At 34.6% G+C, this 22,617-nt stretch overlaps 1 protein-coding gene across 2 annotated transcripts in view; it reads right to left on the bottom strand.

Annotated features, from left to right (window-relative positions):
* Window positions 1-22,617, bottom strand: part of OSBPL8 (oxysterol binding protein like 8) — a 150,258-nt gene that overhangs the window by 33,279 nt on the left and 94,362 nt on the right. For both annotated transcript variants that reach the window (XM_080810442.1, XM_080810443.1), the window contains 4 exons: window positions 11,603-11,673; window positions 4,783-4,860; window positions 2,835-2,936; window positions 380-583 (listed from right to left, as the gene is read on the bottom strand). In XM_080810442.1, the coding sequence (XP_080666568.1) occupies window positions 380-583; window positions 2,835-2,936; window positions 4,783-4,860; window positions 11,603-11,673 (455 nt within the window). The remainder of the gene's footprint in view (window positions 1-379; window positions 584-2,834; window positions 2,937-4,782; window positions 4,861-11,602; window positions 11,674-22,617) is intronic.

Here is a 22,617-nt window from a genome sequence, read left to right as displayed (position 1 = left end):
ACCAAGAAATATTTAAAAGCTGAAGTTACTTTTGTTTAACCCAAAGTCTCAATTAGGTGGCTTCCCCCAAACCCTTTATTTTTGTAAAACTGACCTTTTTAGAAACTAAAACGGTTGCTTTGTCAAAGTTTAAACTAAATCCATTTGTTTTATTAGCATGTAGTGCATTTTTAAGTTAGATCTTAAAGAAAAACAAAGCCTTTTGGTGTACACAGTTCATCGTGGGTAGAGATAAAAAGAGGAATAATGCACTTAAAAACAAGCAAATTTAGACGTCCTGGCCGAGGTCAGAAACCATTAGGTTGATTGATTTATCTCCATTTTGAAACTCACAGGTTATCATCTTTACCTTTCACCTATGTAACAAGCACTTACTTACCTTCACTGCCCAAATAGACTGCTCCAAAGGATGAAAAAGTTTGAAACAAAAGCCATCCTTTTTTGATGGACGTTCAATGATTTCACAGGCATTCAGAAGGACTGTTCCTACCCACTGACCATTTTTTTGGGTTTTATAAATCAGTAGCACACCGGGTTTCAAAACACACCACAACTTGGTCCAGCTCTTTAGAGTACCACGAATCTACAGAAAGATAAGTTGATTTAGGAAATAAAGCTCTTTTTCTTTGTGCTCTGCAATACAAAAACTCAGTAATGGCAAATAGGATGTTTTAATCTAAAATTTCCACAAAATATACACTTTAGACTCAGTAGATTTTTTTTTTTAAGCTACTAAATGGTAAGCTACTACCTGCACACAAAGGTAAAAATAGCATGGCTCCTGCCTCTGAGTAACTTAAAGTCTAGCCAGAGACTAGTTAACAGTTTCAAAATAATGTGCCAAGTAGAATGGTTTTTCCTAACCCTCCAGGCCAGCTCAGGAGCCATTAAAACATACTTTCCTAGTACCGAGATTCTCCTCTTACTAGCAGCTATCGTAATTTTATCTGTGAGAGTATAAGAAAATTCCACCTTTTTAAAAAAGATTTTTATTTATTTGTTAGAGAGAGGGGCGGGGGGAGAGTGCGTGCGCCTGTGCAAACAAGCAGGGGGAGCAGCAAGCAGAGCGTGAAGCAGGCTCCAGGCTTAGCAGGGAGCCCGAGGTGGGACTTGATCCCAGTACTATGGGATCATGACCTGAGCCCAAGGCAGCCACTTAACTGACTGAGCCACCCAGGCATCCCAAGATTATTCCACCTTTTAAGATGCCCCCCACCCAACACACACACTACATCAACAGTGCTGAAATCACTGCTAGCACAACCACCAGGCGTTTATTCCCTAAATATTCACTGAGTGGTAGGAAGAACTCTCTTCTAACCCCTAAAATTACCTTCTCTAAATTACTTTGTTCTTAGTAATTACTTAAAGTGGGCCATTTAAGTTCTTGGGGGAATTTAAAAATACAGTTACCGGAATCTCTTTCTCTAGTCTCAAAATGCTCCTCATCACAGGGTTTAATATTATGTCAATAACAGGTTTATAACTATTTCTCCTATCAATTTCTATTTCTGTCATCCATTAAAAATGTTTCTATGCAAGTCACTGAATTCACAATACTGAAAAGAATGCTAATATATTTAGAATAGAAACTAGTAATTATCCTCATTTTTATTTACTGTAAAACATCTGCTCTCTCAACACACTTTTATGAATTATGAAATAAATATAGGACTTCCTAACCCTGAAACAGGCATACCACAGTGATTGTAAAGAAGAAAAAATTAGTAAGGGGGAGTTTTGAGCAGGAATGAAGAAAAGAGAATATCTTTGAGAAAAGTATGTGCTTATGTAAAAGAAATGGAAAGACAAGAAAAGCAAAAGAGTTATCCTAAGATAACATTCTGGATCTGGGACATGTGACAATAGAACATGGATAGCAAATATCAAAATGAAGGTATGATTTAGAAAGTCAGGCAGGGGAGGTGTTGGAGACTTCTAGGGGATTAGTTGCAGGAATCCAATGTCAGAAGACAAGAGAAAGAAGTTTAGCTCTGAAAAACCCAAGTGAGACATGGAGCTTAAAGACTTCTAAGTAGAGTCAAAGTAAGTCAGAATGTGTTTTCAGCACAACACTGAAGAAAACCCTAGTACTACCTGAACTAACAAGAAAACTATCATTAGGTTCCCATTTTAATGAGAGAACTTCCACAAAAGATCTAACAATTTTATGTTGGAGGTTTGACCAACTTTTGGGGAGAGTTGAAAACTTTCAGGGCTGGGGTGATTTTTAGATTAAGGTCAGGTACTAAATTTCCTAGGAGTCAGAGTCTGAACAAGATCATGCTTAAACTTAGCATCAGTCTGAAAGATTCCAACTGAATATTCTTCAGGTAAGAATGAGAAGGAGGATAGTGGGGGATAATAAAAAAGGAAATAAAAGTAAGTGGAAATAACCAGAGGCCAAAATAAGGTATGGAAACATCAATATGCATGTTTTTCTAAAAATTAATCCTTTCTGAATGATAACTTTTACATGAACTTTATTTCATATCTTCTCAATAATGCATACACCAAGTCTATAATAATATTAAATGACAGTCTGAACAGCAAAATATTTCTTTAGACTGTATAATATCACACAAACTAAAAAGCCTTTTAAAAAGAACTGCTATCTATATTTAATGTTATTTCAAGACAGACAACGTTAAGTTTCCTTCTCCCCATTAAGACTGGAACATAGAACCTCTGGGATACAATTAATAGGTTGCCAGTGATAAACAATCATCCCAGGAGTTGTTTTTGTCTTGAAGGCTTTAGGTGCACTCTGGGCTTTCCTGTTCCAGTAGGTAAACATCCAGCAATTTGAATTCAAGCTTTCAATGCAAACTGACCTTCAACCAATCAGCCATAACAATAACAGAAGGATCTGTGATTGTACTGAGTAACTCCTTTGTGGCTCTTTTCTTTTCTTCTCGGTAATTTTTCTTTTGCACCTATTTTACAGAAATAATAGAAAAATTAAAAATTCATTAGAATAATGGGCAATTTCTTTCCAAGATTTTTAGGTCTATAACATGTAGAATATAAGATTCTAAACCTGTTTTAGAATTCTAGCTTCTTGGGATAAAAAAAAAAAAACACTTTTTAAGAGCTGGTAGGAATTTTTAGAGGTTAGAATCTAGTTTTTCTGATCACTAGTTCTCTGTTATCTTTTTGAAGAATTTTATCTTTTTTAAATTACACAATACTACATGTATCCACTCTCATGGTAAGAATTTGAAACAACACAAATAAAGCTAAAAGCTGTCTTTATTATATCCTATCCTATTCCAATCCCCAGAATTGACCACTATTAACACTTTTGGAAAACACTATCTTTTCAGTTTTTTTCTATGTATATAATCTATAGAAATACACAGCCTTCGTGGCTTTGTTTTTTAAACTTTTTTTTTTTTTTAAAAGTTCTCCCATTCAATATTTTTTGGAGCATTTCCATGCCTACTTCATTCATTTAATTGCCACATAAGCTTCATAGTATGAAAAAAACAGTAAGAGCTAATGTTTACTGGACACATTCTGCATACCCGTTACTGTTCTAAGCACTTTACAAGTACTATCTCATTTAATCTTCACAATAACCCTAGAAAGTAAGACAATTATTATCCTTATTTTACAGATGAGAAAACTGTGGCACAAACAGTAACTTGCCCAGGATCACACAGCTAGTAAGTCATGGAGGCACGATTCATCAAAGGCAGACTGGCTTTAAAGGACCTGCTCTTAACGATCATGCTAACTGCTTCTATAATTTTTCTTAAGTTCTCTTACTGATGGAAATCCACTCTGTTATCAGTTTTTTCATATTACAAACAATGCTGCATTTGTTTTCAAATGGCAATTTTGTTTTCCTGATATGAAGATATGAGGTATAAATAATTAAGAAATCATAAAATGATATTAATTCATTCAAAATATCAAAATACCTTCATATGTTACCTCTGAGATAATCTGGGAAGGCTGCAGTGGATTAATATAGTCTTATTATTACTTTGTTGTTATTATATGGATGGGAGAAGAGTGGTGATAAACTATCAGTGATACATTTCTTTTAGCTATAAAACATTCCTAGTTGCACTTAATGACAAAAAGACTATATAAACCTAAAAAAATTTAAATAATTGTACAGCTAAAAAACTTCAAACTTTTAGTCTTTATTAATATGCATATCTGAATAACAGTTGATTTAATATGGGATTATAAACATAAATGCATCCAGGATCAGATATAAGAAAAAAAGGGGTAAAACAGACCACGCAGGGATCAGAGTCAATTAGAAAGCATGTATTTCTGAAGATCCAGGACCTGTGGCCATTCTGGAAGGCAAGCCCAAGGCCGTATTTCTTAAAGAGAGGTTGGAAAGCTGAACTTGTATTTGTTACCTCAAATTTTTAGAATATTGTATAGATTAAACAAATATATCTACCTGTGGGTCAAATTCAGCCCATAACCCTGCAGTTAGTAAACTTGAATTTCAAAAAGCACTAGAGCTTCCCATTACATGTTCTACAACACAGTGATGTGCCTAACTAGGTACAACTGTGCAGAGCTATCCAGTCCTCAGCCAAAGGCACGGCCATTTGAGGCCCGAGGCAGCACTGGACAGTCATCAAGTAGCCTCCTCTGTTGACTCCAGTGTGCCATACAAATATTAACATTCTTTATGTGTGCCTGTCTGGATACTATTTTTCTTTCCTTAGGAGACACATATTTATCTTGTTAGCCCATTTTCAAAAGCACATGCAAAGCATAACGTTATTTATGAAATAACTGGAAACAAACCTTGAGAGATTCTTTTTTTGTGAGCTTGCTTGAAGCAGAACTATCCTTCTCTGAGCCATTATAAAGTTTAGATTCAGACTGAAATCACATAGAAATAAACAAAAGAGAAATCATAATCAAACCTTCACTTATTTTATACATACAGAATATAAAAACTAATGTTAAAGCTATGTTTGTGAATTCTTCCCATTTATTGCTGTGATTTAGGCTAAAATAAATTTTCAAATGTCAATTTTCTCTATATAGATAGATAGCTTTAGTTTAAAAGTAATCCATGTTAAATCCACAGAAGCACAAAATAAACACTAACCAGGGATGTCTGGTTGGCTCAGTCAGAAAAGTTTGCAATTCTTTTTTTTTTTTTAAGATTTTATTTATTTATTTGACAGAGAGCAAGCGATTACAAGGAGGCAGAGAGCCAGGCAGAGAGAGAGGAGGAAGAAGGCTCCCCACTGAGCAGAGAGCCCTGTGCGGGGCTCGATCCCAGGACCCTGAGATCATGACCTGAGCCGAAGGCAGAGGCTTAACCCACTGAGCCACCCAGGCGCCCCAAGGATGCAATTCTTGATCTTGGGGTTGTGACTGCAAGCCTCATGTTGGATGTAGAGATTACTTAAAAAAAGAAAAAAAAAACTTAAAAAAAAAACCCTAATCAATAAATTAATCGACAATGTGAGGTTAAATAAGATCATTTGTAAATTTTTGCATTCCATTTTCCAGAATATTTCTATGATGCACATGTAATTATTTATTCTTAGAACAAAAGTATCCAAAGTAACGTAATTTCTTAACAGTTAAAATATTCTAAATAAACCATGTACATTCTAGCAAGTTACTGCACACATTGCCCTACTGCTTCACATGTATCATCAGAAATTAGTATTTAAACACCATCTAACTTGTAAATTTGTAGTGTTTAAAAACCAATATTCCTAGCATCTACTTCTTCCTGCCTATCCAGTGCCCCTAAAGTATTATTGTCTTAAACTTGTTTTCCGACTTTGCTTATACTTATTTTTATTTGATCTTCATAAGAACCTTGACAAATAGAGGCGCCTGGGTGGCTCAGTCAATTAATCAGCTGACTCTTGATTTTGGCTCAGGTTATGATCTCAAGGTGTGAGATTGAGACCCACATTCGGGTCTGCGCTTAATGGAGTTCACTTCTCTCCCTCTGACCCTCCCCGTAGGTGCACTCTTACTCTCTCTCCCTCTCTCAGATAAAGAAATCAATATTTAAAAAAAAAAAAAAAAGAACCTTAAGAATAGACATAACAAGTGATTTTATCTCCATTTTACAAATTGTGAAGGGGAGGTTCTGGAGGTGATTTTCTAAACTAACAATAATATAACAGGGACCAGAATATAGGTTTCCTAATACAGCACTCTTATGAAGAGACGACATTATTTCACCAGAGTAAAAGAGCATAAATGTGAAAGTTGCTTTTGTAAATCTTGGACAATAAAATTAAGCATGTTTAGTGTCATGTGTCCTGTGATTTTCATTTTTATCTACTGTTTTATCTATTATTAGACACAGGAGAAGGTATTTAAAGTTCTTAGCATGACTCTTGGGGCCAAAAAAGTATATGGGGCTTGATCCAAATGGTGGCTTTCAAATGCTGAATGGTTAGACCTGCAAAGCACTAGGTGTGATTATATGTAACAAAATTCTGGGTATAAATTCTCTCACTCAATTTTAAGAGCCATGAAGGCAGGGACCATACTTATTCACCAATGGTACCTAGCTATCACCTGGGGAAAAGATAGGGCTCACTAAATATCTGATGAATTAATAAAATAAAAATTAAACTAGCATTTGGAACTCATTTCTTTTACCTCTCTGAAAAAACACCTCTACTACTCAATACAAAATACGGGTTTTTGGGGCATCTGGGTGGCTCAGTTGGTTAAGTGTCTGCCTTTGGCTCAGGTCATGATCCCAGGGTCACGGAATCGAGCCCTACATCTGGCTCCTTGCTCAGCAGGAAGCCTGCTTCTCCCAATGTCTGCTCTGCCTGATGCTTCCCTTGCTTGTGCTTGCTCTCACTCTCTCTCTGACAAATAAATAAATAAAATCTTTAAAAGAAAAACAAAAACAAAAACTGATTCAAGGAAGTTGAGAGGCAACGTGGGGTGTTTGGGGGGTAGGAAAGGAATAAATGGAACAAGGTGGGGTCGGGAGGGAGACAAACCATAAGAGACTCAATCTCACAAAACAAACTGAGGGTTGGCAGGAGGTAGGGAGAGGGTGGTTGGGTTATGGACATTGGGGAAGGTATGTGCTATGGTGAGTGCTCTGAACTATAAACCTGGCGATTCACATACCTGTACCCCTGGGGCTAATAATACATTATACGTTAATTAAAAAAGTTTTAGAGGGCAAATAAGGAAATACTGAAAAAAAATAAAAATGTTACTTAATTTTAAAAAAATGGGTTATTATGGTGATGATGACAATAACTGGCTGTACTAGATAGAAGGGAACTGCAAACTATGCTTAATGCAGAAGGTGGGGATTAACCCAATTAAATTTTTGTTAAAGTCACTCCCTTGAGAACTGAACTTGAAACGTCATACTACTTACTCTCATGGCAATGGCACTGATTGTGATACCAAAACAAATTTATAAAGTTGCTCAATCCCAAACAGTCTCTGTCTTCTCCTTGCCCCCAAGAACCTAAAGATGGCATAGCTACCATCAGAACAGGATGATTTCTATTTCTCACAACTTAATAGGAAAATGTGTATTATAATGTACTTCTTAGACACTAGTAAATGAAGAATAAACACTAATGGAAAGTAATGGGTGCTTATTCTTTACCAAGAACTTTTCTAAACACTTCATGTGCACTACCTCACTGCACTATATCATATAACCTTAAAGCAATCCTATGAGATAGTAACAGTATTTCCCTTTTGCTAATAAGAAAACCAAGACTAACCAATTAGAAATAACTTCCCAAAGTCACAGAGCCAGTAAGTAGATGAACTGGGATTTGTACCCTGGTCTACCTAATTCTCATGCTCTTAGCCATTTCACTGTAATGATTTCTCACCTTTTAAAACTATTCACACAGAATTTTAGCCAGACTCAAAGTTAAGATTTATCTTCATGAATAACAGGAAATGCTTCCCTCACATGACATGATCTGGCTTGGTGATTCCTAAAAGATTCTAGTATATAAAGCACCAGCAGGCCAGAAGGGGGGGTCCATGTGAGCTTGGTAAATTCTAGAGAACACATATTTCAAGGAATCCTTGCCATTCTGTGTAGGCAGTTCTGGGGAAACAACAACAACAACAACAACAATAAAAAACCCCACTGACCAAGTTTTACAAGTTTTTAAAATACACTACACCTAAGTTTTCTGGATCAACAGGTTTCCTTTTAAACTCAAACTATTTGTGTTGGAAATATTTTACAAAACCTAATTTGTCCTTCTTTTAAAATCTTAATTGGGGGCGCCTGGGTGGCTCAGTGGGTTAAGCCTCTGCCTTCGGCTCAGGTCATGATCCCAGGATCCTGGGATCGAGCCCCGCACTGGGCTCTCTGCTCAGCATGGAGCCTGCTTCCCTTCCTCTCTCTCTCTCTGCCTGCCTCTCTGCCTACCTGTGATCTGTGTCTGTCAAATAAATAAATGAAATCTTTAAAAAAAAAAATAACCTTGGGGTGCCTGGGTGGCTCAGTGAATTAAAGCCTTTACCTTCGGCTCCAGTCATGATCCCAGGGTCCTGGGATTGAGCCCTGCATCGGGCTCCCTGCTTCCCGCCTCCCCTGCCGCCCCTGCCACCTGCCTCTCTGCCTACTTGTGATCTCTGTCTGTCAAATAAATAAATAAAATATTAAAAAAAAAAAGAAATTATGAATAAAAATAAAACAACCCAAACTAAAATTATTAAAAAAAAAACAAAACCCAAAACAAAACAAAACAAAACCTTTAACTGAACGCTATCTTAATGAGGACCACAGGGTTTAATGTATAGTATTGTTTGTTTCTTCATTAAATGGCCTTAGAATGCTCAGTATATTTTCTTTTCCCTTCTTTCTTTTCATCCCCTCCCCCCCCCCTTGTAACTATTGTCCTCTTAAGCGTTGTGTGACTTCAGGTTATTCAATCTCTTTCAATCTTAGTTTCCTTGTTTGTAAAATAAGGATACTCCTACCTTAGGGTTGCTTTGAGGGTTAAATGAGGTAGTGTGCATGATATGTTTAACATAATACTTGGTATATATTGTGTTTCAGGTTTGTGACTATAGAAGGCAAGTGCTGTCAAAAATCTGACCTTTAAATAAATGGAACATTAACGTATAAGAATACTTTCCTCTTGCTTTGAAAACTTAAAATACTACAGATATAAGGGATAATAATAATGTTAATATGACTAGTTCAGATATCCTGATTTGGAGGGTTTCTTAAATATCCAGGTAAATATATTTTTACAGCAAGTAATAGACATTTAGCATCCCTATAGATAAGCAGATGAATGTATGACTGGAGAATCAAGTCAATAAAAAGATCTGGGCTCAAAAACCACTATCCCTGTAGCAGGATTACTTTTATCCCACTAAATACATTACCCATGCTGGTAATTCCTTTTGTTGAGATGGACTACTAAAAATTCATTTAAAAATGCTAACAGCAAGATGGGACGGATTTGATTAACTGACTTTTTCAATTCAATCACTTAAAAGATGCATGAGAAATAGAAACTGCCTTTATTTTTTAAAAATGGGGGGGTAAAAAAAAGTATATTCATATATTTTAAGAAATAATCCCAAATCCTATGACCAAAATGGCAGTATTAATACTTTTTGCATCAAATTCAGAAAAATATAAGGTTAAAATTATGATGGTCTCAGTTATGCACACTGATTATAGAAGGAGTAACAAAACTCTGTTTCCTGAAGTTACTTAAGTACGGTTAACATGATCAAAATTCCATGAGAATGTGGCTTAATGATAAATGTATAAATTTTAGGATTGTGAAAAACAAGAGTGGGTTTTGTGTTAGCATATTTAAGGACAAACAGGTGACTATGCATCTCTTCAGCTAACAGAATAAACAAGGATTAAATCTAAGTTAAGGCAGAATCGGTAGGTTTCAACTATTGGAAAATATCAGGATTTAAGTACAATTTTACTTACACTAGTTACCATGTTAAGAATCCCACTCATTTACTATAATCCCCCCCTTTTAGGTAAACTGTGTTCAATGTGGGGCCTGAATACAGGATCCCAAGATCAAGAGTCACATGCTCTACCAACTGAGCCAACCAGGTGTCCCCCCACTGTAATTCTTATTCAAACAAAGAAGATGAATTCTCAAATACCTACTATTAACCAGGCACTGTCAGGCAGTTGCAGTATCATAATCTGGGACAAGGACCTTATCTCCTTTGTACAGATAAGAAAACTGAAGCCATTTTGAATCCCAGCTTTACTACTCTAACCCTTATTTAATTTCTCTAAGCTTCAGTTTGTTCACTTAGAAAACAGGGCCAATAATACCTACTACCTTCTAGTACTGTTATGAGTTAAGGGGACACATAGTAAGCTCTTAAAATAGCTATTAAAATCACTGTAATTAGTATCCAAGAAGTCACAGGTAATGTATATGAATCAAGATTCAAACTTGCTTTTTTGACTTTAAAGCAGTGCTGTCCAGCAGAGCTTTGTGAAAGACAGAAATGCCATATGTGGTGTCTACTGAGCCCTTGAGATGTGGCTAGTGTAACTGAGGAACTAAACTTCTAATTTCATTTGATTTTTGTTAATTTAAAGAGTCAAATATGATTGGTGTTATTAGAAGTATAGTTCTAAAGCCTATTTTTTTTCATTTATCCACCCTGCTTCATTAAGGTATGTAAATTTTCTTTTTGGGGGGCTCCCTGCCCTCCCTCTTCCCCTCCCCCCAATTTAGAGACTACATATAGGTGACTCTGATATGTAAGTGTGGGGTTTAAGTATTTAGACTTCTGAGTAGGAATACTGTTCTACCATATATTCACCAACTCTGGTATTAACTGCTTGAAAATAGGTTTTAAAAATTCTATAAATTTCATTATATGTCTAGCTACTGAAGACTCCAGATAAATTATTTTCTCTTTAATTACACATCCCATAAAATGATCAAGGAATTTCTTACACACACACACACACACACACACATATATGGTACTATGAAAACTTCTAGGTACTTTTACGCATATGATAGATATTTAAGTAATGAATACTTGAAAAGTCTGGATAAAATTTGGGTAAAATTATACATTAAAAAAAAAGTCATGGACCCTTCTCAACCACTGCCATGAATGGAAACAAAAATGGAGGGTTTTTTCATGTTCTGTTCGTCACACATATGCCCACTTCTATTTTGCTAAGAAAGGGGTGTTTAATCACTTAACAGTTTTTCACAGTGGAATGCCATAATTGCTACCATAAGGACAGCTAAAGACTAGTAGCTATGGCATGAAAATAATGGGTAGTAGCTCTCAGTAGCTAAGAACAGCAGAGAATTTACTAGCTTAAGAAATAGAAATTTCTGACAGTCACTGAACTTTGATTCCACAACCAAAAACTTCTTGCAGTATAACTCTGGAGAGAACACACTGGTTACCAACAGGCTGTATTCCCAAGTAACCAACAGGACCAACATCAACCCCAGTGGAACTTTCCTTTCTTCATATACACTGCATGATTTAGATATACCAACATAAAAACATACCCTAAAAATCTCATAGAATTTTATTGTTAGTTCTTCTTCTTAAATATTAGAAAAATGTCATAATCATATATTTGGGAATAACACATCCTTACCTTGCTCTTTGACATAGAAAGTGAAGATTCATCTTTATTTTGAGAAATGTCTTCCTTTCCTCTTTCAAAACCTTTAAAAAACATTATTATTTTAGTATTACTATATAGCATTCAGACATTAAGAAGCAAATGCATATAAGTCATCCAATTTCAAACATAAATTGTATTTGATGTATATTGGTACAAAAAGCCTAGACTAATTAGTTTGAAATACTTTTAAGGGATCATATGTGGTATAATAACTCTTTAGAATAAAGTAAGGCTTGCTAATTATTAACTGATAATTATTATCGGATAACTGATAATAAACTTAAATTATTTAATATTTAATATCAGTTAATAATTGTTAACTGATAATAATTATTAACTGAACCCATCAACATGAAGCTAAATACCTCTTTTCTGCGCTCCTAGAGCACTCTGCATGAACTCAGGCCTCATAGAGCTTTTATTCTAGTGAACTTTTTTTTTTAAGATTTATTTATTTATTTTGAGAGAAAGAGAGACAGAGAGAGAGAGAAAGAGAAGCAGACTCCCCAACTGAGTGCAGAGCTCGACGTGGGAGGGGCTTGATCTCAGGACCCTGAGATCAAGACCTGAGCTGAAACCAAGAGTTGGTTGCTCAACTGACTGAGCCACCCATGCGACCCTCTAGTGAGCTCTTTTCTAATGAACAATCCTAACTGAAAGAGCCAACCCAGCATCTTGTAACACCTCTTGCCCAATTGGAAACAATTCTATAACTGGCGATAAAAGACTAGAGGAAAATCAACCTGGACTGAGGGACAGACTTAAAAAAACCTAACAATGTGTTTATCGTGAGAATTAAATGAGGATCCATTAGAGAGCATTTAGCATACTATTTTCCACATAGTATACATTCAATTCATGTTGACTCTTAAGATGATCATCAGCACTGACTACTGTATACAAATTCTAAAAGGATGAATCTAAAATACATAAATGCACAAGGATGAACATGCAGGGATCCCTGCAATTATGTAACATATTAACATAACAGTATGCCAGAAGCAATGAACAGATTAACGTTATTAACAGTAAAATTAGAGAAATGTTAACACTGAAATTTGTGTGGCAGGTATAAAAGGAGCACTATTCAATTTAAAGATGTTCCTTCTACTTTTAAGGGCAAGTATTATTAACTCTTCCCTATAATCATTTGTTCTAAGTCCAATAAAAGCCTATATTAAAAATACATACATTATTCATAAAGTAGCACTTAAAAAAATCATCAATAGCACCAGTGCCTGAAGCATTTAAAAATCATTTCTAATATACTAATTATACCTTATTTCTCTATTTCACTTATATTAGCTAAAAACAAATCCATTCCAATTTCCTAACCCAGAGATTTTATTGAATTGGTTTCTATAATATGAAGAAGGAAGTATTTTCCCCTACTCCCCAACTGCAGTAAGGACGATCACTTAATCCCAATACTAGGGGGAAATTAAACTATTCCATAAATGCAACATGAAATTTTAAATAACTTATCAAAATTTAAGACTTTAGTATAAAGCAAACAAAAGTTACCTAATTCAGTTGAAAATTCTAAAATATTTATTCAGAGTAGTAATATTTTATAATAAGTAATTCTTTCTTTTTCAAGATTTGTTTATTGGAGAGAGAGCAAGTGCGAGCATGGGGGCGGGGAGGCAGAGGGAGACGGCAAGAGAATCTTTTTTTTATTTTTTTTTAAGATTTTATGTATTTACTTGACAGAGAGAGATAGAGCTAGCATAAGCAGGGAGAGTGGCATAGGGAGAAGGAGAAGCAGGCTCCCCACAGAGCAGGTAGCCTGATGCGGAACTCGATCCCAGAACCCTGGGATCATAACCTGAGCCAAAGGCAGATGTGTGTAACCAACTGAGCCACCCAGGCGCCCCTATAGTAAGTGATTCTTAATATTAATAAATTATTATTTTCTACCATGTGTGGGACATAAAAATTACTTTAAAATTACTTTTTTAAAAAAGTGGAATTTACAGACAAATTCTGAAGCCTGTAACACATTATTGACCATTATTAATAATGCAAAGCAGTTTCAGATCATAACTTTTTACCAAGTTTGCTTGTTAGTGATTTTAGGTAGTAAATTCTCTTCCTTCCTCCTATCCTCCCACTGCCTTAATGATACAGAAAACTATACCCCATCAAAATGGCTAAAATTAAAGGGATACTACCTTCCAAGTACAGATGAGAATGTGGAGCAACTGGATCTCTATTCACTATTGGTAAGAATATAATGGGGCATAACCACTTTGGAAAACTGAAAGTACATACTAAAGCGGAATTTACGGATATTCTAATACAAAGCAATTCTAATCCTAGATATACCCAACAGAAATGGTTGGGTATATTCGTCAAAATAAGATACAAAAATGTTCATAGCAGCTTTCTTCATAATAGCCAAAGTCTGAAACCAACTCAAATGGTTATTAAGAGTTGAATAAGTGGTGCTCGCTTCGGCAGCACATATACTTAAACTGGAACGATACAGAGAAGATTAGCATGGCCCCTACACAAGGATGACACGCAAATTCGTGAGGCATTCCATACTTTTTTTGTATCAACATGGACGGGACTGGAAGAGATTATGCTGAGTGAAATAAGCCAAGCAGAGAGAGAGTCAATTATCATATGGTTTCACTTATTTGTGGAGCATAACAAATAACATGGAGGACAAAGGGATATGGAGAGGAGAAGGGAGTTGAGAGAAATTGGAAGGGGAGATGAACCATGAGACTAGAGACTCTGAAAAACAATCTGAGGGTTTTGAAGGGGCGGGGAGTGGGAGGTTGGGGGAGCCAGGTGGTGGGTATTATGGAGGGCACGTATTGCATGGAGCACTGGGTGTGGTGCATAAACAATGAATTCTGTTATGCTGAAAAGAAATTAAAAAAAAAAAGAGTTGAATAAGGGAATATATTTACACAATAGAATGTTATACAGCAATGTAGTAGTAATTAAAGGAACCAATTACTACTACAGAAAACAACAGACACAATATTGAGTCAAAAAAGCCATGTCTTCCTACACAAAAAAACCATATACTGTATGATTCCATTTATACACAGTTGAGGAACTGTCAAACCTAATCTATAGAGTTAGAGGTTGTTACAGTGGTTTACCTTCGTTATAGAAGGAATTCACGGGGCAAGAGGCAGTCTTATGTGGATCTGGGAAGTGGTTACGGGGTCTATATATAACTTAAAATCAAAAGGTTATGCATTTAACTATATGTAAGTTATGCCTCAATAAAAAATAAAAGCTCAGCCTTCTCTATTCTTTCAGTTTATTAGACCTCTCCTGCTTTGACATCCTTCCTCATTTAGTCTATATCCCTTTAACTTATTTTGCACCTAGCTAATTCTGATTAATTCATCAATAGTAATTAACATAATAATATTAATGAAAACAACAATAAAGGAACCAATATCCATTTGTAAGAACTCTTGTGATTACTACACTATGCTAGATGCTTTACTTAGTTATCTTTAAAACACCACCACAAAAACCCTCACATATTAACTATATTTTATATAATTAAAAAAAAAACCAAGGTTCACAGAAATTAAGGAACTTGACAATGTTAGTAAGTGAAAGTATCAGAGCTGATTCAAACTTAGGTCTAACTTTAAAATTCATGCTATTTTTAGAATGCTAGGTGCCTCTCAAGACCCAAGGACACCTCTTCTGGGTGGCCCTGCTCTGATTGTATAGGCAGAGTTAGCTCTCCCCTTCTTTGAGATATATAGCATTTCATACATATTTGTACTACCCCATTTATCACAATATACTTCAATTATTTGTTTTCATGTTCATATTCCATACTTGACTGAATTCCTGAATTCACTGAATCCTGAATTCCTGAAAAGAAAGAATAATCCTTATTCACCCTTTCAAACATAAAAATTTGATTAATTGATCCAAAAATTAGCAAAACTGGACTCCAGTTATTTGTAATCATTTTATTAAATATGTAAAATATAGAACAGCTTCAGAAAATGCATAAAATATAAATGTATAATTTAATGTATACAGTGAATAATACTGGCAGAACCACCACCCAAATAAAAAAAAACAATAGTCAAAATCCCATAAGATCCTCCCTACTTCTCAGCACCATTCTTGATCACAGTCTAATCTTCTCCTCAAAGGCAACTATCTTGACTTTTGCAAACATTCTTTACCTGCACGTCAAGCATGTATTTCACTCATTTTCATCGCATATTAGAATCCAATTGCATGACTATACCACTATGCATCTATCGATTGTAGATAATAGGCATTTGGGTTGTTTCTAATTTGTCCCTCTTATCAACAACGGTGCCACAAATATTCTTGGCACTGTATCCTGGGAGACATATATATATACCCCTACCTGTGATTTTCTCTAAATTCTAGAATTCCTGGGTTATACTATATGTGTATCTTCAACTTTGAGGATACCAAATTTATTTTTCTAGTAATAGTATGTAAGAGTTCTCCTTTCTCGATATTCATGGTAACATCAATACTGACAGGTTTTTAGTATTTTTGCTAATCTGTGGGGTACGTATATCAATGGTATAATGAGGTTCTAGTTTGCATGTCCCTGACTATTAATGATGTTGAGCACCTTCTCATGTTAATTAGCCATTTTAACATTCTCTCTGTGAAGGACCTTCTCAGATCCTTTGTGCATTTTTTTTTTTGAAAGATTTATTTATTTGAGAGAGTGCACACATGCACGCGCTCACACACCCAGGGGGAGGGGGAGAGGGAGAAAATCTTCAAGCAGGCTCTCCACTGAGCGTGGAGCCTGACAAGAGGCTCAATCCCACGACCCATGAGATCATGACCTGAGCCAAAACCAGGAGTCGGATGCTTAACTGACCAAACCACCAGGTGCCCCAATCCTTTGTGCATTAAAATATAAATAAATATATTGTCTTTTTCTTATTGATTTATATAGGAATTCTTGATGTATTCCAGGCCCCTTGCCAGCTATATGGTACAAATAATTCCCTATTCTTGTCTTTTTATTACCTGCATTTTTTTTAATAAACCACTCTTAATTTTAAGGTAGTCAAATTTAATAGCCATATCATTCTTTAATGATTAGTGCTTTTTGTTCTTAAGAAAGTCCTCCCTATATCTGTCATCATAAAAATATTTTTAAGTAGTACAGTAATACAGAGTTTACTTCCTCCTACTAACTCAATGGAATATTATCCCTAAATAAATTAACACCATGTCCTTAACTTCTAATTTGTTAACAGAATACAAGTGCTATCATCAAGGTATAACCTTTTCATATACTTCCGTAATAAATTTGGTTCAATAAATGTTTAGATATAATAAAGCAAGCTTTATGCCTCTTCAGTCTTGCTAAAATGAGATTATATATGCATTACTTACAAATACAGATTGAGTAGGTATTTACAAAATATAAATAGATTAACTATACTAAACACAACCACGAATCCAGAAATTTTACTAAAAACAAAACACACAAACACAACAATAACAACAAAAAACTCTGAGAAGTCAAAATATACTAAAAAGAAACCTATCTGTGCACTAAAGCTCACACAGTTTGTCTATAAGTGATTTATTTGCTTAGTTTATTTACTCAAATTTTCTGGTACTATTCTAGAGATTGGTCCAATAAGCATATCTAGAAGTTATACCTGAAATTGGGGAAAGAAACAGATGAGCAAACATGAACTTAAAAAAAAAAAAAAAAAAGCACTATGGTGTTACTGGAAATACATGGGCAGGTGGTACCATTTCTATATTATAGCTCAGCATAAAGAAAAAGGCCATACCAATATATTTTTTTAGGAAACTAAAATGAAAAGAAGGTTATGTTCAAAGTAGTAAGGCAAAATGATCTTAAAATACCACTAGTGTAGAACCTCTCCTCTAATAACGTCAGGTAAAAATGAATGTATCTAATATTTTTTTTCAGTACAATGAAAGGTCCCAGAAGAAATACAGGTTTTATTTTTTAACTGGAAAAACAACAACAACATCTTCATCTTTATGAATAGAATTCTATTCTATTTCTTATCTGATAAAATGCAAAATAGTTTAAAGAGCTTTCCATCATGGCTGGTTGCGGTACAACTATTGGTTGTAAAAAGGGGAATATGGAAGCCTCCCTATGAATATGATTTTATTTCAAGAATTAGAAAACAAAGCCAACCATTTACTTTTCCATTCAAACAAATCAACCCAGGGTGACCTTCAATATACTCTTTGACAAGAGAAACTGACAATTCTGCATTTAGATACCTAATTAAGTAAATACTAAACTTTTAAAAAGTGAACTTTTCTGTTGTTTAGTAGAGTCACATGGTTATTCTTTAATATTAAGTAGACTCATTGCATGAAAGTCAGCAAACATTTGCTAGCAAGCTTGCTAGCTTAAAAAATAAAATGGAGACATACACAGAAACAGAAGTAAATCACATTGTAAAAGCAGAGTACTTAAAAACTTTAAAATTTTTCAGTATGTTGTATTTTCAAAGCCACTTCTGAACAAAGACAAACACTAAAACATACACCATTTTGAGAACATAAGAAGCATGATAGTAACCATGCTATACTGAGAAGAGGAAATACAGATTATGAATGCTGTTCAAAGCTTATGCTCCTTAGGCAACAGTTCAGGACTATGGTTTCCAATTCTTTTTTGAAAGAATTTTTTGAAAGAAAATGAAATCAGTGAATTTATAATAATGTATTTTTATTGTCCAGGTAGCACCTTCTATAAGGTGTTTCACGATCTCAAAATAATGCATATATCACCTATCAGAATGAATATTCAAAAAAGCTGAGAATAAATGTTAGCATGAAGCAGAAAACATAATACAAATTTAATAAAATGTGTCAGAAAAATCTATAGATGGTTAAAGTAAGCACCAGTTTCAGTGATTTTTTTGCCATGAGTATTAAAGAATATTTTCATTTTAAAAGAAAAATATAACCTCAAAAGAGAAGACAAATATATGTTACAATTTAAAATTTTAAAAGGAAAAAAAGATTTTAAAATATATATCCAAATCTTTGCTATAATAAATCTTTCATACAATTAAATTTAAGATCTATTTCATTAACCAATTATTTAATGTCTAAATCATAGCTGTCAAATGCTCAATTTTATTTTAAAAATGTTACCTTAAAAATAATTTCTTAGCACAAACTAATTATACAAAGACACATCTAACAACAAGAAGACTATTTCAAAAATTATACTTAAAAAACTTCACTTTAGTCAGCATTTGAACTATTAAAGCTTAAGCTAAATATCAATTTAACACAGTTACTATTTTGAAGAAAACAGCCAAACAAGTATCAATATTAAATATCTGGGTTTTATTTGCAAAAACCTCAGATTAATTTGCTTATTTATAGAATTTTACATTTATCTCAAGTCTAGAAAATGTTTTAATTTTATCAAAGGGCCATAATATTTATTTCTATAATTAAAGCAAAAATTCATGCTATCAGCAATGCAAGATTTGTAATTCACTGAATCACTAGTTCTCAAGTTTGAGTGTAAGAGATTTTAAGAGAAAACATGGAAAAGCCAAGCCATGTAGCAGCAGTCACTAAAACTGAATCTTTCACTACAGAATCTGTTTCATTTAAATAAAAGCAGTTTTAAGATATTGGAATATCTAATTTAATGAAAAGCCTGCAAGAAATTAAGAAAAGAATCCAAGATTAAACAAACAAACCTGGCAAAGAAGGAGAAAGTTCATTGTATCCTCCAAATGAAGCATTCCGGACAAGCTTTCGGCCATCAATTCGTGGAGGAAATAAAACAGGCGAAACCACAGTACAGGAAGAAAATCTACGTTGTTGTGAGCTCTCTTCTTTCATGGCTTAGAAGGGCTATTTAACGTATATTTTCGCTCAGAAGGCTAATTAGATCAGTATGGCAAGGAGAGGCTTTTCTCTCACATCTAAATGTAGCGAAACCCACCAGCACAAACAAAGGACACACACATTTAACAGCAAAGAAGGACCAGAGACTGTCAAATCAGCAATAAACAGAGAAGGCATTAAGCCTTGCTAATGGATTGTTATTTTGTTTTTGTTTTTTAATGAACTGATAAACGCGAAAGGCTATTCCACTAATGTTTTATCTTTTTATCAAACCAGCAATGCCCTGAACTGAACAGCTGCTTTAGTAAAACAAAGCAAGATCAATAGAGATTTAGGATGAAGTAAAATGCAACCCTTTCTCATATCCGTTATGTTTTTTGTAGTATCTGCCACATTTCCCACCTCTTCCGATTCCTTCCAGTTTTTGCTTACTTCATATATGGATATAAATATAACACTTTATCTTTCCTGAAGCCTCTAGATCTATATCTAATCCACTGCTTGCTTCAGCCATATTTAAGAATTCATAAGGAAAGATATTCTCTCAAGTACAATTTTGATGGATTCTAACAGCTAAAGTGGTAACAAATATTTAAGTTTTATCTCTAGCAAGGATATTTGAGTCATTAAGACAATGTTAATGCAAACCAATCCAGAGGGAAGACTGAAGACACCAAAATAACAGAGTGCTCTAATACATGTCCTCTTGAAATAGATATGAGTTGCTATAGTTCCTGTTCATTGCATTTAAACTTTGCAAAATATATCACCTACCAATAAGGATTTTCCACTTAAAACTCTATTTAAAGAAAAATGCAACTTTATTATCACAATAACAAATGGACTATCTTTCTTTACTAGGTTAAAACTAAGTTACTGGTATGATCTCACATTATTAAATCTAATAGTGAAGTACAAATAGCCAAATTTATATACTATGCTATCTCTTTATAACTAACCTTTAAAATTTCAACTGACAGTGGTTCATTTTTATAGGTACCTTACTATACAATCTCAGTTTCCTTCCTACTATTATGCATACATTTCAAGGCTAGTTCTCCACTCAAGATACAACAGCATCCTATATAATCTAAGTCTGTCTCTCGTTACTAGAAAGTACACTTAACAACAAATAAATTTCCTTTATATAACATGTTCTTTATTGGGTAAAGGCATTTCAAAAATCAAATAAAGGTAAAAATAAAGTTTACAGTTGATAATTACAACTACAACAAGGATCTGGGTTGTTTTGTTTTGCTTTTCTCCATGTCATGAAATATAAATGACCATTAATTATAGATGAGAGAAATAATTATAATTCATTCAATGGTGCTTGACTCTCAAGGCATTATAATGTTAATGTGGTTCAAATCCCAGCTGGATGCATTCAATTATGTTAATTTCTGTGGGTCTCTGTTTCCTCATCTATAAAATGCTAATAATATTACCTGTATTATCAGATTGTTATGAGGATCAAATTGGATAATATATGTGAAATCTAGAAAGGTTTCACATTAAAATGGCAGAATGATTTAACCTAATGTGTTCCCTCCTAAAACTAAAATTATAAGAGAGGGGTAATTTCTTAAAAACATAAACAAGTATAGGCATGTATTCCACAAGTATGGATCCAGGATAGGATACAATAACAACATATATTTGACACTGGAAAGCATGAGATTAACAAGTAGTCACTGTCTTGCTGAATCACAAACCAGCAATGGTAAAAACTGAGAACCAGCCCCATTTATACCAAAGAATCCTTTTGTATATAATTCATAACACAAAGTTCCTCTAGATCAGGAATCAGATAAGCTATTGACATCACCAATAATTCTGGAATCAGGACCAAAATATAAGCAATGCTTTCAAAATTGTAAGGAAAATGACTTCCAACTTAAAATTCCATACCCAGCCAAACTACCAATTACGTATTAGGGTAAAATAAAGATACTTTTAGCATATATAGTCTAAAATTTACTTTCCATGCAAATTTTCAAATAACTTACTAGAGTAGTCCTTCTCACCTGGGATTCATTGGGCCTACTGCATTGAAACATCCACTTTTCAATATGAATTAACCTTTTTTCCCCATACATCTATAATGGCAATACCCATGCACCATAATCCTTGGAAGAACTGAAAAACTATTCACTTAAATTATTTTCTAAAGGCCTTACTTCCCTCATATGACACCACTTGAGAATGGATATCATAGAATATGTATTTTAACAAAAAGTGACAGCAAAAGAAAGAATGCAGGGGATACAGGAAACAGGATACTCAATATAAAAGAGCTTTTTATCAGGGTGCCTAGGTGGCTCAGTGGGTTAAAGCCTCTGCCTTCAGCTCAGGTCATGATCCCAGGGTCCTGGGATCGAGCCCCCCATCGGGCTCTCTGCTCGGCAGGGAGCCTGCTTCCCCCTCCCTCTCTCTACCTGCCTTTCTGCCTATTTGTGATCTCTGTCAAATAAATAAATAAAATCTTTAACAAAAAAAAAAAAAAAAAGAGCTTTTATCACCCAAAATGGCCCCACCAATGTACCATTTCTTTGTAAACCAAGGACAAGCTGTTTGGGTGAACTCTGCCCAGTTTTTTTTCTGACGTTGGCTCGTCTTGATAGTATGCTGATGAAGTTTCTTCTCTGTTCCTCCATGCCATGATGTTTGGATAAGGTGAGTACACTTGCAGTACACTGAAGTGTTCTACTTTTATTTTTTTTTTAAGGTTTTTATTTATTTATTTGACACAGAGAGAGAGACAGTGAGAGAGGGAACACAAGCAGGGGGAATGGGAGAGGGAGAAGCAGGCTTCCCACTGAGCAGGGAACCCAATGCGGGGCTCAATCTCAGGACCCTGCGATCATGAACTGAGCCAAAGGCAGACACTTAATGACTGAGCCACCCAGGTGCCCCTCTACTTTTTTTTTTTTTTTTAAGATTTTATTTTTTTAGAGACGTTTTAGGTTCACAGCAAAATTGAGAGGAAGATAAAGAGATCTTCTGTATACCCCTGCCTCCACATATGCAAGATCTCCCTATTATAAATTCCCCTCACCAGAGTGGGACATTTGTTCCAATTGATGAACCTACATTGAGACATCATAATCACT

The sequence above is a fragment of the Martes martes genome, assembly GCF_963455335.1.
Source record: "Martes martes genome assembly, chromosome: 8".
Classification (NCBI taxonomy): domain Eukaryota; kingdom Metazoa; phylum Chordata; class Mammalia; order Carnivora; family Mustelidae; genus Martes; species Martes martes.
The sequence above is the reverse complement of the archived record's forward strand: the minus strand, read 5'-3'. Positions and strand labels throughout refer to the sequence as shown.